This window comes from Ptychodera flava (genome assembly GCF_041260155.1).
Source record: "Ptychodera flava strain L36383 chromosome 23 unlocalized genomic scaffold, AS_Pfla_20210202 Scaffold_23__1_contigs__length_28996876_pilon, whole genome shotgun sequence".
Taxonomy (NCBI): Eukaryota; Metazoa; Hemichordata; class Enteropneusta; family Ptychoderidae; genus Ptychodera; species Ptychodera flava.
This window is the reverse complement of record NW_027248277.1, coordinates 15,924,016-15,941,842: the sequence shown is the minus strand read 5'-3', so window position 1 is coordinate 15,941,842 and position 17,827 is coordinate 15,924,016. Positions and strand designations below refer to the sequence as shown.

The 17,827-nt window shown below is 40.5% G+C and overlaps 3 protein-coding genes across 3 annotated transcripts; all 3 read right to left on the bottom strand.

The window, feature by feature from the left end:
* Window positions 1–302: 302 nt before the first annotated feature.
* On the bottom strand, window positions 303–2,457 carry LOC139123431 (short-chain collagen C4-like). Its single transcript, XM_070689567.1, has 3 exons — window positions 2,313–2,457; window positions 1,845–1,922; window positions 303–997 (listed from the first exon to the last, which is right to left on the bottom strand). Exons 1-3 carry the CDS (start codon window positions 2,392–2,394, stop codon window positions 510–512), a joined length of 648 nt encoding a protein of 215 aa, XP_070545668.1. The 5' UTR covers window positions 2,395–2,457; the 3' UTR covers window positions 303–509.
* Window positions 2,458–3,511: 1,054 nt separating this feature from the next.
* On the bottom strand, window positions 3,512–5,600 carry LOC139124236 (uncharacterized). The gene is made up of 3 exons (XM_070690368.1): window positions 5,539–5,600; window positions 5,148–5,228; window positions 3,512–4,000 (listed from the first exon to the last, which is right to left on the bottom strand). Exon 3 carries the CDS (start codon window positions 3,993–3,995, stop codon window positions 3,522–3,524), a length of 474 nt encoding a protein of 157 aa, XP_070546469.1. The 5' UTR covers window positions 3,996–4,000; window positions 5,148–5,228; window positions 5,539–5,600; the 3' UTR covers window positions 3,512–3,521.
* A 7,330-nt stretch (window positions 5,601–12,930) lies between these two features.
* On the bottom strand, window positions 12,931–14,068 carry LOC139123988 (uncharacterized). The gene is made up of 2 exons (XM_070690123.1): window positions 13,668–14,068; window positions 12,931–13,032 (listed from the first exon to the last, which is right to left on the bottom strand). The coding sequence occupies exons 1-2, from the start codon at window positions 13,969–13,971 to the stop codon at window positions 12,953–12,955; spliced, it is 384 nt and encodes a 127-aa protein (XP_070546224.1). The 5' UTR covers window positions 13,972–14,068; the 3' UTR covers window positions 12,931–12,952.
* Window positions 14,069–17,827: the final 3,759 nt, after the last annotated feature.

Sequence of the window (17,827 nt, the reverse complement as noted above, 5' to 3'; positions counted from 1 at the left end):
AGACCGTTGTTGGGAAACACTGCATGAAAACCCAATAATTCAGATAAATTCACATGAATTGAGTTGCCTGTATTATAGTATAATACACGTGAATTCACATGAATCCACATGAATACAGGCTTGCTGAATACAAAAAATGGATTCTTGACTGTATTCATCTGTATATGCACTCTTCAGCTAAAATACAGGCAATAATCCATGTTAATACAGTAAGTATTATAGGGTTTTTATGCAGTGAAACTTTTTGCACAAAATTTCGCCTTCGTCAGGACTGAAAAGATTAACAATGCACGAAAGAAAACATGGAAACACGTCAAATTTATTATTTTCTTTGGCTTTTTTTACATCCCTTGTATTTTCTTTCATTTTGAAAAGAATTCTTTAAGCCTGACAATTGGACACTTGGTAATCGGCTTGTGATTATGTCATTTGGCGACTGCCCACTACTTGTCCAATAATACTAGAAAATCAAACACTGGTGGCGTTGTCTGTCGAGAAAAGAGCGTTATCTACACTGCACATACAGCACACGTTAATTCATAGCCGCCGATGTACGGCAGGCATGGGATTCCTCCCCCGGTGGGGCAAACAACTTCGACCGGATACAGGTGTGCGCCCGGAACGTCAGCTATTGTACCGGGCACCACTCGGCCCTCGATATCAACGCAGACATACTCCATTACCCGGTCGCTCGAGTACCTCGGGGACATCAGATAGCCGTGGTACTCGACTGCCCAGCCGTAGGGACAGTCGTTCCGGGCAGGGTGGAGGATGACGTTGCTGTGCCGCCCGTCTAAGCAAACCGCACAAGGCACGTCTTGGTACTGCTTGGATTCGAACGGCCCGCTGGGCGTGTAGTACTGAGTGTGGTGTATATACCCTCGATCTGTCTGCATGCCGGGCTCCACCTCGACCTCATCGTATGTTGGAACGGGGGGCAGACAGAGGTACTTGTAACCGTCTCCTGAGTTGTTATGCCGACTTCCAGCCATTACGCCTGCAAATCAATGGTTTACTTTCTTAAATTTAAATTTCATGACCTTTAGATATAAATTTCAGAGATTGATTTTTTAAAGAAACTCCGTACGCCACTGGTGTTGTTAGTGTAGTGTAATGTAGTGTAGTGTAGTGTAGTGTAGTGTAGTGTAGTGTAGTGTAGTGTAGTGTAGTGTAGTGTAGTGTAGTGTAGGTAGCATAGATTGATGTAGTGTATTGTAGTGTTGTGCAGAGCAGTGCAGTGCACCGAGGTGCAGTGTAGTGTAGTGTAGTGTAGGTAGTGTAGTGTGGTGTGGTGTGGTGTGGTGTGGTGTAGTGTGGTGTAGTGTAGTGTAGTGTAGTGTAGTGTAGTGTAGTGTAGTGTAGTGTAGTGTAGCGCAGTGCAGTGTAATGGAGCGTAGAATAATGTAACATATTGTAGTGTTGTGCAGTGCAGTGTAGTGTACTTTTTATTAGTTTGTGTTGTGTTGTCATGTAATATCCAGGGTATAATGTGGTGCAGCATAATACAGTAAAGAGTACTAGTGTAGCAAGTGCAGTGCAGTGCAGTGGACTGCGGTGTAAAGTAGAGTAGTGTTGTATACAGTGTTGCAATGTTATGTGGCGTAGTATAATATAGTAAAAGAGTCGTGTGGGCCTAATGTAGTGCACTGAAGTGTTGTGCAGAGTAGTGCATCGTTGTGATAATGTGTAATGTAGTGCAGAGTAGTGTGGTGTGGCATAGCATTGTTTGGTGTAGCGTTATGAAGTGTTGTGCAGTGTGGATTGGCGTTGAGCCGCACAGTGAAACACGACAGAGTGTGGTGCAGTGCACCCTTGTTCAATGAAATATGGTGGAATAGTCTCACCGTTGTAAACTTTAGTGGTCAGCGCCGGACAGTCATTGTGGCCCCATCTTGTGAACACTACTCCAAACACCGAGGTTGCTTCGATCGTGAAAAAAAAGTCAAGATTGTAACAGTTGCAATGGTGCATAATCTACTATGGGAGACGTTTATGAGGCTGAAATGCTCTCCATTGGTCAATGAGTGATTAGTTATTAGCTATCTACTACCAAGGTATCCTACTCTTGATCTCTTTTTAACTCTCGGTAATGCACTTTGAGTGTCATGTATGTTGAGATTGTATACCCAGACCGGCTAACTGCATCCATAAATATCGTCTCTCTCCAAGAATGTAAGGCAACATTTATTACGTATGCATTGGACACATTTTGAGAATTCCGTAACTAGTTTGACATGGTCAAAATGAAAGAAAACTTTGCTGTAAAAAAATTTGCATTGAATATCAAAGATAAACGTCTCAACAATAATTACCTTCTCCTCCTGAGGCGACTCTAGTAAATCCAAGGAATAAAAAACAGACGGCAGCCAGAACATTGACTGAAATCATGGCCATCCTAGTCGAACGACGTGCGAGGGACGTAACTGTCGTTTGCTTCAATAAAGGCGGGATTCCAGGCAGACGACTTCAGATCACGGGGGTGCTAACCCTATCTGGTTTCTCTTCACGCGATAAAAACCTATAGCTCAATGACGTTTATGATGGAGGTTTCATCATGCATAGTGTAAGTTTATCTGCCTGATATGATTTTATAAGCTTTGGTTATTGTTTCACAGAAAACGAGGCTGTTGTTTCTCACGGCCTAGTGTAATAAACAACATTTTGGTCTTAATAGACTGACCTATGAGTACCACAATCAGATAGTGTTATATAGGTCCTTTGCATCCGCAAAAGTAGGTTATTGAGCACACTTGTTCGCATTTCAACATTCAAATCAGCAAAGTAGTTAAGAGGGCATACGGATACTTTTTTGTAGCATAAACTTTGTCTTGTTGTCTTTTTACTGGAAGTCACATGTTGATAATATTGCTGGATGGCGGACAGTAGTTTGAACCACAGCACATACAGTAAGTCGATATGTGACGGGAATAGAATTAGTGGAATTGTTTTTTATCAAATGAAAATACTCATCCTAAAAACATAAAATTGAGCTAAAATCTGCAAACAGTCAAAGCGGGAAAGTTTCAGGAAGGACAGACTTGTCGTCTTACAATTTTTTTTTTCAAATGGGATGATCGCCAAGTTATGATTTGCGTTCAGCAACTAAGAACAGAGCCATTAGCTCCTGGGAAGGTGATCAGAATGCTTAGATGCAAAGTTTTCTCACGTCCAAGTTTTGGAAATGTTTCCGAATTTTGCGTTAATTCTTATCTACCCCCCCGGAAAATTTCATACAATTTTTATTTGCCTGTCATGAGAGCATCTTCCGCAAAAGTGACAAGGCTACAAAAGATTTTGGTTGCTGTTTTCCCAGAATTTTTGACGTTATTTCACAATTCTTCCCAAGATCTGATGGTCAGCCCCCAAGAACAAAGTGCAGCACTGAAATCTCCGAGTTGATGGCAATTAATGAAACACGATAAAATGTAGCGTTTTGATAATTTATTTGATTCGACACTAAAAGCTCCCATCCTTCCTCCCTTCCTCCTCTCTCTCTCTCTCATACGTTCTTTTCATTGACATCAATATGCACATACTGCGCATGACAACTCGTTGCCATGGACATACGGAGAACACAGGATAGCCGCCCCGTTATTGCACGTCACTTCAACGGGGTACAATCTTCCTTGGTTCGTCGAAGCCCCTGTGCCTGTCACTCTAGCACCCTCGACGTCGAGACAGACGTACTCGGTGCTCTGGGAATTGTACGCCGCCGACATCAGAAATCCGTAGTACTCGACATCCCAGCCGCCGGGACAGTCGCTGCGCGCCGGGTACAGTATGATGTTACTATGGAGCTCGTCCTTGCAAACGGCGCAGGGTACATCGAAGTAGCGGTGGACGTTGAAAGGACCCGTTGATCCGCGGTATTCAGTGGCGTAGGCCAAAGCCCGATCGCTCTGAACGCCACTCTCTACCGTTCCGTAGATCGGCTCATCAGGTAGACAGATGTAATTCAAGAAGCTCCCAACGGTACTATGAAATTTACTTCCCATCACACCTGGAAGGTTAAAACAATCTTTGTTAACCCTTTGAGCGCCAAAGTCAATTTTATCCCTTTATAAAATATAGCCCAGTCAGGTTTTTTTTCCAGATTTTTGCCAAAGTTTTGATAAAAACTGTAACCATTGAAATTTAATATCCATTTGGTCCAAAACTAAAATTACGGAAAAATAAAAACAAATGGTAAAATGTTGCACTAATATTTTGGTGGGAAAATGACAGCATTCAAAGGGTCAATTTGTTCAACTGGAAGGTATTACTGATGATAGTTTTTGGCGCCGCGCGCATACTGTAATTTTAGGCAGCATTCACACACATCGGGGGGGGGGGGGGGGGAGGGTGATAGGAGGGGCTTAAAAAATCTCACACGAGGAGACCTGAGAAAATTGTGACTCGCTTTGGGAGGACTTAAAACTATTATTAATGCCAAATATGGAGAATATTATTTTGGCATTCCCGAGACAGATAGGGAACTTTAAAGTAAAATTGCCGTGAAAATTAAATGGTTTCTACTTCCTTCGTGATTTAAAAAATCCTCGCAATTTAAATATATTCTAAGAATAAAATGATTTTGAAAAACAATCGCTTTTCTGAAAATTTGTCACAGAAAAGAAAAAGAATTTGAAGTTGACCAAAAGAACAAAATATTTAAGAAAATATTAAAATTTAATACATTATCATTAAGAGAATTGAACCAGCAGACAGCATCAAATCACATAGCGATGAGTTATTCACACACTGTACCAGATCACCTAGCAATGAAATTAGAACGCACGACCACTTGGCAAATTCCCAAAAGTCAGTAAATCAGAATGCAATGAGGTGACCTTGCAAGAGGCTCTTGGGATTGTTTCAAAGTTAGGCAGTGACTTTGATCAGATTAAATTTACAAGGCAGATTCTTTTCTGCTCTGGAGTATGCGATGAAGAGAAAGTGCTAGAGATACACAAAATCGTCTTATTTTATAGAATTAGATTGTAAGATTTTATTATCACAGTATCCCTTGTATGGAATAGGGAATAATTGTCCCAACCACGTTCGTTGTTGTTGTCAGTATGTTGTCAACTTGCCCTTGGTCAACTTGTTCAAATTTGGAAGATTACGAGTTGCCTTATAACATTCAGATCGTTTTGATTAAAATTTACCTTTATAAACCAGGCTTGTAGAGTTTGGACACCCCTCGTGTCCCCATCTGGTGAACACTACATTGCTATTCTCGGTGGCAGCTGAAAGATAAACGGTATTGTTATAGCAGCAACCCTGTACTAAAGCAACTGAAATCGCTCTTTTACAGCAAACAGCAGTATCTCTCCGTCAGGAAGCTTCATGTATAAATTTCAGTCATACTGCAGTGTGTGCGTTGCCAGTGTGCTTCCTTGCAAGCCTGTCTGTAAATATGCCCATCGGTTTGACGTTGAATGAGTAAATGAAATGTAAGTTGTCTGCCTACTTCTCTAATTTTTCATCTCTCTGATGTCTGTCAGACTTTGCTACCTTAGTTTTATACCGTTCCCCATCTGTAAGTTGTTTGCCTACCGGCGCTTTCGGCTGGACGTCCCTGCAACAGCCCCAGAAATACCACTATAAGCACAGGATGAAACATCACCATGTCACACACGGCAGAAAAGTGAATATTTTACAGAGAAACGCAACAGGTGTTTGATATGAGCGTTCCTCGCCGTCCTTGAAACAACTGTGTCTTACAACCTGTCACGTGACAGTAAACGTTTAATCGAAATACAGGACACGTCGGGGGAGTGGAATGTCACATGTGTTTTAAAGTCAACATATGTTTTATAGACATTTTCGCGGTCACAGCTCATTCCAGCAGCATATCTACAATACTAGAACCAGTACAATGAGAAATGTTGTCAGTTTTCTTATTTTTTAAGTATTGCTTATCATGTAATAAAAGATAAAGTAATATTAAGGCCACATTTTATTGGTTTGTGTATTTTTTTATATTTCTTATCACGTAATTAAGGCTAAGGATAATTAAAAAGAGATATCAGACACCTGTTTTTTCTCATCGTTTTAAAACGAAAGCGTCTCATGCATCGGGGTCGGCGGCAATCATGATTCCCTATGACGTCATAGTTTGTTTATCACCTGGCACAAATAAATATTTGTCCTAAATTTTTGACGACGCTTCGCTTACAGTATGGCACAATTAAGTTGTATTTGCCTTTTAAGATCAAGGTAAACAGATGCAGGCCACATCAGTTTCATTTTTTTCACAGCATTTTATTGCAATGATGACTGCAAGAATGGGTGAACAAGTAGAAACACGTCAATAATGATAAAACAACATATCAAGTCATTATGTATTATTTTGCTTTTAAAAAGGCATTTTCAATTCTTTTTTCTCAAAAAACAGCCTCAAAAAACAACAGCAACACATGTTTTAACATTCAACAATAAACTACGTAGAATGCCATCTATCCAACAAATCCCAACACAAAAACACACAAAAGGGGTTGAACTTTGAAAGTTTCTCGATAGCAAATACTGAATAAATCTGCATGAATAATCGTTTTTGTGTAGCAAATTTCAAAGAAATTGGACAAGCCCTTTCAGAAATACAGATTTTTTGACCATGAATGGCATAAATTGCCCTAAAAAGACAAATATTGAAATTTCAACACATCTATACACATCCAATCAATTTGGACATGCTGCTACAAAGAAATAGATGTTTTGATCAAAAAAGTTGCAACAATTGCTCTAAAAACACAAATATGCAAATTTAACTATATTATTTAGCTTATTTTAGCTTCTCAGCTTGTCAAAATCAATTGTGAATCATGAGATGCATGATGTTTGGTGGGGTGCATGTAGCCATTTCACCACGCAGTAGAAAGGGAAGCCAGGAAACCAAAATAGTCAATTTTCAAAACTATAGGAAGCTACTGAGGAGCAAGAAGACCATGTTTCAGAGGAAGATGTGTAATCCGAAAAAAATGCTCCCAAAGTGCCACAAATAACACCATTTTTATCTCTATTTTTCAAAAGCTCCAACAGCAGGAGGGGGGACACCCCCCTCCTGACCTCCCCCCGCAAAAATACTCCCCAAGTGCACCAAATAACACCATTTTAATCTCTATTTTTCAAAAGCTCCAACGGCAGGAGGGGACACCCCCTCCTGACCACCCCCCACAAAAATACTCCCCAAGTGCCATCAAATAACACCATTTAAATCTCTATTTTTCAAAAGCTCCAACGGCACACCCCCCTCCTGACCTCCCCCCGCAAAAATACTCCCCAAGTGCCACCAAATAACACCATTTTAATCTCTATTTTTCAAAAGCTCCAACGGCAGGAGGGGGACACCCCCTCCTGACCTCCCCCTTCAAAAATACTCCCCAAGTGCCACCAAATAACACCATTGTAATCTCTATTTTTCAAAAGCTCCAACAGCAGCAGGGGGACACCCCTCTCCTGACCTCCCCCCCCCCGTGACCGCTTGCGTGGCCGCTTGTGGTGCTTGGCACCACATCTTTGCCCTCTTTATCTTCAGACAGCGACGAACTAAAAAAAATTATAAATCTGAAAATTTACTCTGAAAAAAAAAATTTGCACAGCTAATCTCAATTGGAAAAAAAAATTTCAGAAATTTACAATAGTAAAAAAAAATTTTCACAATTTCATTGTGACCACCCCCTCCCAAGGTCTAATGGTCCATCCCTAAGTCGCGCGCGTGCAGCTATATTTAGTAAAACCTGAAATCGCGATCAGCGCCATTAGAAATTAAGGACAGCCTGATTAGAAAGACGAAACGTATTTTTTCACATTTAGTTTCTCTCACTAAGATTTTAAACATTTATTTTGATGTAGCCAGAGCGCGGAGTGCCCTTTTTCTACGAGCTGCGCACAATATTCCTTTTTCAAACGATAACGTTTTTCCCGCCACAACTGAAAGTTCATTACAAACTGTTGCTACAGATTATTTTTTCCGATATGTGATCTGATTTACAAATCCGACTGATCGTTTGCATTTCCTTTGTTTTATTTCAGTGACAAGTGTGTCAAAGGGCACGGTGTTCACAAGATGGGGACACAGCGAATGTCCCGAACCTTCGAAACTAGTCTACAACGGTAATATTCTTTATTAAGATGAAAGTATAATCCCTCCGTGCGATTTGGCGCCAGTATTGACAAATGTAAAGAATACAGGGTAATTCGATCTGTATTGTGATGAAGCTTTAAGGGCGCGCATGCATATTTCGTAGGTTACCCTCTCCCAACTCGTACACAAGGTTCTCTGAGATAAAACCATTACCCTATTTCTCATCGTTCGATTACTTGATTGGTTAATTTTTCAACCGATGCGTAAATCATAACCGAGGCCATGACACTAAAACTTGCAAGGAGATCCGGGTCAACCCTGGCCCTGAATTTATATGAAAATTTGTATCCAAATGTGAGACTGAATATTTCCATGCAAAGAAGATTTTGCTTATAGCACTCTTTGTCATTCTTTCCGTTCGAAGGTATTATGGCGGGAAAATATTACACAAATACCGGCAGTGGCGGCAATTTTCTGTGTCTGCCGTTCACTCCAATATACGATGAGACTGTCGTTGTGGAGGGCCTCCAGAACGAAAGAGGGCGCCTGTACCACCAGGAGTACCGCTCCACTACGGGTCCGTTCGCCACGCAAAAGGACAACGACCTGCCTTGCGTGGTGTGCATAGACGGCCTGCACAGCAGCACCATACTACACCCAGCGAGAAATGACTGTCCAACCGGCTTTCATCTTCAATATCACGGCTACTTGATCGGGGCGCAGTACACTTCGTCCACCTACGACAGCATAGAAACTACGTGCGTCGATCACGAGGGTAGAACGGTTCCGTTCACCAGCGCTGCGGTCAATGGCGGCTACCTGATGCCCGTTGACGGCAAATGTATATCCGGCACCGCACTACCGTGTATCCATTATGTCGATGGATTCGAACTGACTTGCGCAATGTGTTCAGTTTGAATAGGACTGTCTGTTTAGCATTTATCTTTCATATAATTTTGTCGAGTTCACGGATGCAAATATTTTAAACTTTTGCAAATTCGCCATAATTACAACCATTATCTTCATTAGGACGCCTTAACTATGGAATTTGTTTCGTTTAAGAAGACTTATTAAAGGGACGTCATTATATGAAACCATCGCAAAAATGAATTAATGGTCATACCATTAATTCATTTTCGCGATGGTTTCATGTATCTTGTCTAAAACCGGGTCAAATATATGCATGGTCACCATTCATTCAGTATCTTTGAACATGTCAAACAATATAAGTAGTATCTCGTATCAAACAAAAGTCACGAATAATGGCTGACTTTGTCCCTTTAACGCAAATTAACTATTGCTTATTCAAACTGGCGGCCATCCCTTTCATAAGTGGCGAAAGATTATACCTTTGATGAAACGCAAGACAATGTAAAATCTTGTTACTCGTTTTATATAGCTTTCAAATGAGTCTAAAGGAGTGAATGAGTGTTTGTAAAGAATCGTGAGCGAGCCGAATCCTGGTGTAATACAGTTGCCACCATCAGCTGCAACTAAAGGTAGTATGCACCTCGAAAGCGAAAGACCTAAACTTTTGCCAAATATTTTCCTCAACGAAGCTTTCAACTTTTCTCTTAACAAATCAAGAGTAAAAATCAAGGATCCCTGTGTAAATTTTCGTACCGGAGCAACAATATTACATTTACCGATGTTTGAAATTCGAAATGGCCGCTATCTCTGTGCTAGCTGTGGAAACGCAGCTATCTGTTGGCGGGGTAGCGTGCGTCGTTATGCGGGTGAAAGGTCAGTGGCGGGGTTGACCTTTGACCCGCATGAAGACGCACGCTACCCCGCCAACAGATAGCTGCGTTTCCACAGCTATCTCTGTGCTAACTCTATGGGGGGAATAAAATGCTTGGTTTTGAAAAATTAAAACGCTGAAATTTTTTCTCATGCTAAGAGCCTTAAAACGAGTCCACACAAGTGACAGATCAGAATATAATTGTGAAAGTGTGAGAGATGATTTTGATGTCAAATTGGATTGCCGTGAGTGTATTTTAAGCTTACATTTTATCGAAATTGAAAAGAAGCGCAAATTAATTGACACTCAGAGAAAAATTGATGCGGATGGAATCGTGCTGAGAGAGAGAGAGAGAGAGAGAGAGAGAGAGAGAGAGAGAGAGAGAGAGAGAGAGAGGGAGAGAGAGAGAGAGAGAGAGAGGAACAGTGGTGTAGTCAGTCAGGTTGACATTGAGCATAAAGCAGTTCTTATTTTATAATTAAGGAGCACACCAATTTATATCTTGGGTGGGGCAGCTTATGGAAGTAGGCCAATTATCAGAAGTGAAATATTGTCTTGTTTTAGACAAAATAAGATTTTTGAACAGAAAAAGTCAAATCAAAGAAATAGTATTACCCTTTGTGACTAGACTACGTCGTGCCTTTACAAATCATACCTTCAGTGATGAATTCAGAAATACTAACAGTCAAATTTTTGTGTCAAGAAGTTGACCAGTAAAAAGCTGCAAGGATACAAGGTTCAAAATGACACTATAGATAGAAGCTCCATAGATCACTGAAACCAATATCAGTCAGCATTGCAACCTTAGTTGAATGCATAACAGCAAATTACTACACTGGCCTCTATGGAAGCAACATTTTTCGGAAGCCCTCCAACTGCCCGATATCAAATGGTTCTTGTCAGACGCAAAAACTTTCAATTGTGTCGATTACACCTATAGTCCACTATGGCAACACACGGTTGTTTTTTAGTATTTCAAATACACAGAATGTCTAGGTTCTACCTACGAAAGGCTCCCCGGCCGAGCTCTGAAACATATATAATAGCGCTGAAGGCATTTGAGGTCACACCATGCCTTTTACGATAAAGATAAATAGTGTGAATGTGTCGGGTCAACTCGTGAAGTGGACAACGGGAAATCCCCTTTGGTTAGTTCTTTTAACTCTGTGTAAATATTGAACGTTGCTGCGTAAACATCATTGCTCCGGTGTATCAGGTGAGAAACGTCTGTCATCATTCTTCGTATACAGGCTGTGTCCTGTCTCTCTCTGTCTCTCTCTCTCTCGTTCTCTCTCTCTCTCTCTCTCTCTCTCTGATAGGCTCTTTTCTCAAAGTTCCATTTCCCTTTTCAACGTTCTATCAAACGATTCGCATCATGACAGAATGTTGGAAAGGAAACAAATAGCTCAGCAAGTCAACTCTCTGCCCTTGATAAAAGATGTCTGTGTACAGCCGAAACGGGTTTTAGTATAAATAAAGCATCAATTGTTATCATGGTTTTTATTTGACTAGTATTATATTTTCAATTGCGAACGTTTTAATATATGTGTCTACTAGTGTACCTGCGCTGATGCTGACCCGAAAGATAAATTGTGTACAAATTCAGTTGTCAACAATGATATCCGATGACATAATCTATTCAGGTTGTATTGATAAGTTGGCAGAAGAGCAAACGACTGGTTTTACAAAGAGAATACAAATACTAGAGGATACGTGAAAATGTGTACTAATACCCATATTGTTCCTCAATCATCCAACATAACAAAAAACGCAAGCAGTAATAGTCTCTGTTGTAAGGTTTATTTTCAATTCTGTTGCAAATTTGTTTCAAAAAGTCATATGTCCCGAACAAAAAGCGGAAATGGAATAATTTTGGAATTTTTTTGCATTTCACTCAAACCATTTGACAAGTATGTCGCCTTATTCGCTCTGGCTTCGATGCAGTGAACATAACAAGATTCCCACGAAACGAAAACAAAAGGTAAAGAGGGCGCTGTCGAAGGCCGGGTCGTCAATCTGACCGATGTAGGTGTCAGGCACGGAGTCGTTCATAAAGCGACGCGAAGATCACGTCAGACAAACATGACGTCATTACTCGCATCACCCATGTCATCCATAGCGCCTTCATCCACAACTAATCGGTAGTCATGGTTACACGGCCTGAAAATGCTTAATAATATGCACATGTGGTAAACAGGAGAAAATGGCAATAGAAATTAAACATTGCAAATATTTTACAACACCATGTATTATTATCAATGTCAACAGCAATTTCCCATGTTAATTTTTCGAATGAGTTTCCTAGTGACTACTATGTCCCGAATTTAGGCAATTTTTGAATTGTGACGAATTTCTATTTAATTTACAACTTTTCTGCGTGCGGTACAGTAATATTAATACAATTTATAGAGTTTAATTGTACTGAATACATCAGGCATGCGTCATACGCAGTACAATTAAACGCACGATTAGATTTATTCCGTCGGATAAATTACAGGTCTTCTCTTTTGTTTGTGTGGCTCTTTTTAGCCACACAGGTGCGTAAAGTAAAGGTTCCATCACAACCACTGGAAGATAAGGTCTGCGCATGCTCCCTTCATCTGGTACGAGCCATTGTCTGCGAGAAGTCCGTCACAAGCTCCCTATATTCAGGAATAGGAAAAAAAGATAGTAAAACATTTAATTAGGCCTAATGTTTTCAATTCTAACGTCGTTTCGAATATTAATTTTACATTCTCATCTAAAAGCGAGCGAAATGTTTCTCAAAATTTTAATTGAATTGAACCATCTGTTCGTCTGTCCGTCAACACGAGAGTTTAAGATTTAATCAATTCTAATTCTCATTTTTCTGTCCCCGTCACAGCACGTGATTTTTTATTTCCTAATACATATGCATCTGTGTGGCTTTATCGACGTATTTGAATATAGACAAACACAAATTCTTGCCAATGAAACAAACAAACAAAAACTCCAAAAGTATATTAAACAGAAATAAATAAATAAATAAATAAATAAATAAATAAATAAATAAATAAATAAATAAATAAATAAATAAATAAATAAACCGCATCTCTGATTAGTTTTTAAAAGACCCTGAATGAGATATGAACCTGAGTAAATACCTTATACATTTCCCAAGTCTGCTACGTCATAATCTTCACCATGGCTACAAGAGTGGTAACCAAGATACAGTGTTTTGCGGAGAGTGATGCTACACCACTATCTGTATAAATGAATAATATCATACAAATGTGAGTTAAAATCACTGCCTCAACATTCTGTCAATTATCCGTCTGTGTGTCTTACCGTCTGTCTGTTCTCTGTACACTTCTCCCTCCCCGTCTGTCCGTCTATTTCTCTGCATCGTTATCTGCCCTTGATAATCTTTTCTGTCTGAGTGGAATATCCATCAACATCAACATCAAGTTTGTCTAATTTCTTTTGAATCCGCCTCTCATGGTTGGCTGAATTTTAGGTTTTCGTCCTCCTTTACAAATTTATAGATTAGCCAAGAAAGAAAGTGACCGAAATAACCATGCTACACCACAACTGATAAGCAGATTCTACACACCACACTTCCTCCACATACTCTGCTGAAGCCAATAAAAAAAACAAAAAAAAAAAAAAACAGAACCGTTTTCCCTGTGATCCGGCCTACCCTATTTGAAACCCAATGTCATCTGTCTTTTTCGAATTTTCAAAAACCACACGTGATTTTGCAAAATCTATATGTGCTTCATGGATCACAACCATACGACACTAAGCTTTAAAAGAGTTGCCGCCAGATCTACCCCATTTCCTGATGGCATTTTAATGGAAACACACCTTTTATGCTAACATTCACAATCATGTAATTACCTTGACAGTCAATCTCATCCTTGACGTCGATGCACTCCACGGCGGCGTTTGGCGTCACCTTCGCGCACAGGAATACATATTTATCACACTGTTCGCTGTCTGCCGTCACGCTGGCCGACAAACCTGTTGAAAGAGTGCTGCCGTCAGAGTCGGACGCTATCTTCAGCGGGAAGTCGTCCTCATCACTGGGGAAGGCGGAGGACGCCGTCGTTAAATCTTTGTCATCGGAGAGGTACAGGTCGATGGCGGTGACGTCGATATCGAGGCTCCCTCCGGTGTTCGTCAGGCCGATTTCGTAGGTCATCTCGACGGCCGTGTGTGTCGTGATTGTGTACGAGGACGGGTCAGTGATTTTGAAACTGTCGGAAACGATGCCGATGTCTAATGCAGAGCGGATAAAACAAGAAACGAGTGTCAATTGACAGCACAGGGAATGTCAACACGCATGTACCCGTATTTGGCCCTGAAATCACATGTACATACAGTTTTAAACATTGACCATTACTTTAAAGTAGTACACGTCTGGAAATTGAAAGACTTAAACTTTTGCTCAAACTTTCCTTTAGGAAACATTAAACCATTGTCTTTGTTTGTTTTTTCCCTGGCTGGCTGGTAGGTTTTGCAAAAATTCAAGGACGGCAAACAAAGAATTTTCTTTAAATGGCCTAAGCGGAATGATTTGATGATAATACCTACATGAAGAACCACAGAGAAAAAACAAATAATAAATAGAGGGCCAAACTCGTAGCATTGGGCCCCTAAAGTAGTAAACCTTGAGAAAAACACTCACTAAAGTAATGTAAAAAACAGCAACTACTGCCTCAGCCAATAGGACTAAACGGCCGACTTCGAGCAATTTGTTCTGTGAACTCGTTTTGTCGTAGAGGGCGACAGCTATGCCGATTAATGATTTTGCTCAATTCGACATCGAGAGACGAGACCACTAGGAAATACCAACCAGTGTAGGACGCATCACTGCGAAGGAAATTCTGATGCAACAAGAGTGGGCTCCTCGTTTACTATTGACAGAGCACCGAATTAATTTGAATATAATAACTCACGTGAGCAGTTACTTGATCCAGCTTCATCTGAACCACTTCCGAACTCCATACAGTCAGCGTTGTTCTCGGCATCTGTGTCTGTACTGGTGACGACGAGCACAGCGCACAGGTGGTCGTAGTCGGTGCACTCATCGGCGTCCAGTTTTAGCGCCGCGGTTGCTCCCGTGATCTCTGATTCGCCCTCGTCTGGGACGCTGGTCGAAGGCACGTTATCAGCCTTAAAGGCATCTGACTTCAAAGTGGCCGCGTAGTAGTCGTCATCGTTGGTGAAATAGAGGTTGACGCCGGTGACAGTGCCGGCACCGTCGCTGGCAGATGCCTTGATGTCAAATGTGATTGCAGTGTCCTCAAAGGTATTGTAAGTTATCGCTGACGGCAAAGGAGCTGTGATTTTGAAAGACCCTTGTTCTGCAGCGACATCTTTAGCAAAAATATATGAATGAATGAATAAATATTAGCAGAAATGACGCTACCACTTAATTTCTTCATAATAAAGTCGTTAACGAAATCCGTATCACACATAAAAAAGGCTACTTAATGCATTATTTTATCGACATATGTTTTCTAAAGATATTGCATGACGTTTATTCAAATAACTCTGTATTTCCGGTAACATGCCTCAGAAAATTAGGGAGGTAGGTAGGTCGGAACTTTTTTCAGTTTTTTCCTTTTTGTTGGCAGAGACCCATAGGCGCTTGGCACATTGCTGGGATAATAATCGTATTTAATATGTAGAATGTCTATATTGAACTTGATTATTAAATAAAAGAATCACCGTACGCGATATTAGTGTAGGGCTGTAGGCCTACATGTTGACAGGCGAATGGCTATGGCTGCCTGGCTCGGCCCGGCGAACGCTGCATAATCATCAATGTGTAGAATGTCTACATGACTTGATTATTTATTAAAGAATAACGGTACGTGATATCAATGTACATGTCGGCTAGCTTAACCGAGCGGCTGTAGAGCTCTGCAGGGCTTTGGCCCGGCTTGGCCGATTGTAGATGCTGCACAGACAGGAACTCAAGGTGAGAAAGTAATTCACAGCCCGATTTCATAAATCAGCGAAATTCACGAACTCTGAGAGTTTCCGGTGATAAAAACTGCATGCAATGTATGCGCCTGTGCATTCAACCCTTGGCAGATGACGTCATTGCTCTTCTCTCATTGGACGTGTACATTGAATGCAGCTTATTCAAAATGGCCGGCGCTGGGTTGGTGTGCCCAGCCGATTTCAGGACGATTTCTCGCCAGTAGCATAGGGTAAGGTATGATTTTAGGCAAAAGAGGCCAGTCGATCGATTGTTTATGCAACCATCTGACCGTTGACCAGTTTTTATCACCGGAAACGCTCAGAGTTCGTGAATTTCGCTGATTTATGAAATCGGGCTGTGAATTACTTTCTCACCTTGAGTTCCTGTCTGTGCAGCAGTGGACAACGGGCCAAAGCCAGGCCCAAGCCCTGCAGAGCTCTACAGCCGCTCGGTTAAGCTAGCGACATGTACATTGATATCACGTACCGTTATTCTTTAATAAATAATCAAGTCATGTAAACATTCTACACATTGATGATTATGCAATGCGTTCGCCCGCCCGAGCCAGGCAGCCGTACAATGCCAGTCAACATGTGCCTACACTACGTACGGTGATTCTTTTACTGAATAATCGAGTCGTATATAGACATTCTACATATTAAATACGATTATTATCCCAGCAATATGCCAAGCGCCTGTGCAGAGACCCGTAAGAGACGGTGAAATTTAGAGAATTTAGAAGTTTCTGTTGAAAATTCGGAAAAGATGTCTGGGATCGGCGGTTTTTCTTGGGTAGGTCGAGTTACCGGAAACATACCTATTTTTGTTTATCTGGCGTAAGGCTGCGTTCACAAAAAATGAGGGAGGGGGCTAGAGGAATTCAGGGGGATTCGAAAATTTTGGGGTAGTGGAGGCGGAATTGAATGTTTTGCGCTGCCTATTGGGGACCTGAAAATGTTTTGTTCCCTTTAACATTTTCCAATGCAAAGGTTTGTCAGGTAATTCAATGAAAACTGAATGACATTTATTGTCATTAAATTGTTCTAATGTTTGTCATAATTAAACAAAACCTAGAACCATTTTGTCACATTTCATGACTTTTATCTCGAAAAAATCTAAACATGTATGATTTTTCGTAAAAAACCCAAACAAGTGGGCCTAGTAACGGGCAGAAGCTGCAACTGTTGATAATTTTTTCAATATTTCTGTGCAATACATCAAATACTGTTTCTTGCTGTCTCCCTACAGTATGCTGAAACACGCAATATTCAGAAGCCTGTATACATAAATATGTCTTTGATGATAATTGAATCGGAGTCCAGACTGAAAGTCATTTTTCAATGACACAAATGCACGATAGACATACACAGGCTGTGTTGAAGAAGAGTTGGGTCAAATGACGCTCATGACAGTGAAATATACTTGTACATAAGATCAGACCAGAGAGCAACACATGATATGGAAGACCAGGAAACTTGAAAGTTATCAGGGATTTTTGAATTCTGGCATATGAGAATAATCAAATATTAAAGAAAAAAGATGGGGTCACCATGCTTGATTTTCTAAATTTTCACATTCTCATCGTAAAATAACACAAAAGTAAAACTTTGAACAGTAAAGACTCTAATTTAAACGAAAAATGTGTGACTGAATGGAATTATTTATTTTCTACCAAATTTACCATTATTACACCCAGAATTTTTAGAGATAAAACATATGGAATATTTAACCTTCCAATATTGTTAATATATGCCTTGTACTTTTTGGAAAAAAATTTGGTAGGTCACTGTGCTCAGATTTGGCAAAATGTAGCCAGGAATTCACAATTTGCATATTCTCTCATGATGGTCATCTTGTGTGCTTTTCAGTACGTGCCATTGACCTTGCCAGAGTAGGATAGACTCAAGTCGGCTTAGACAGATAAATCTTAAAATACCACTGATGCATTTAAATGAACCAATTTAAGAATTTGCCTTTATAGAAATATAGCTCTACAAACTGTAGTGTCGAACATCTGCGAGTAGAACTGCTCGATACATGTTTATTTTTTATTTGCATGCATCCC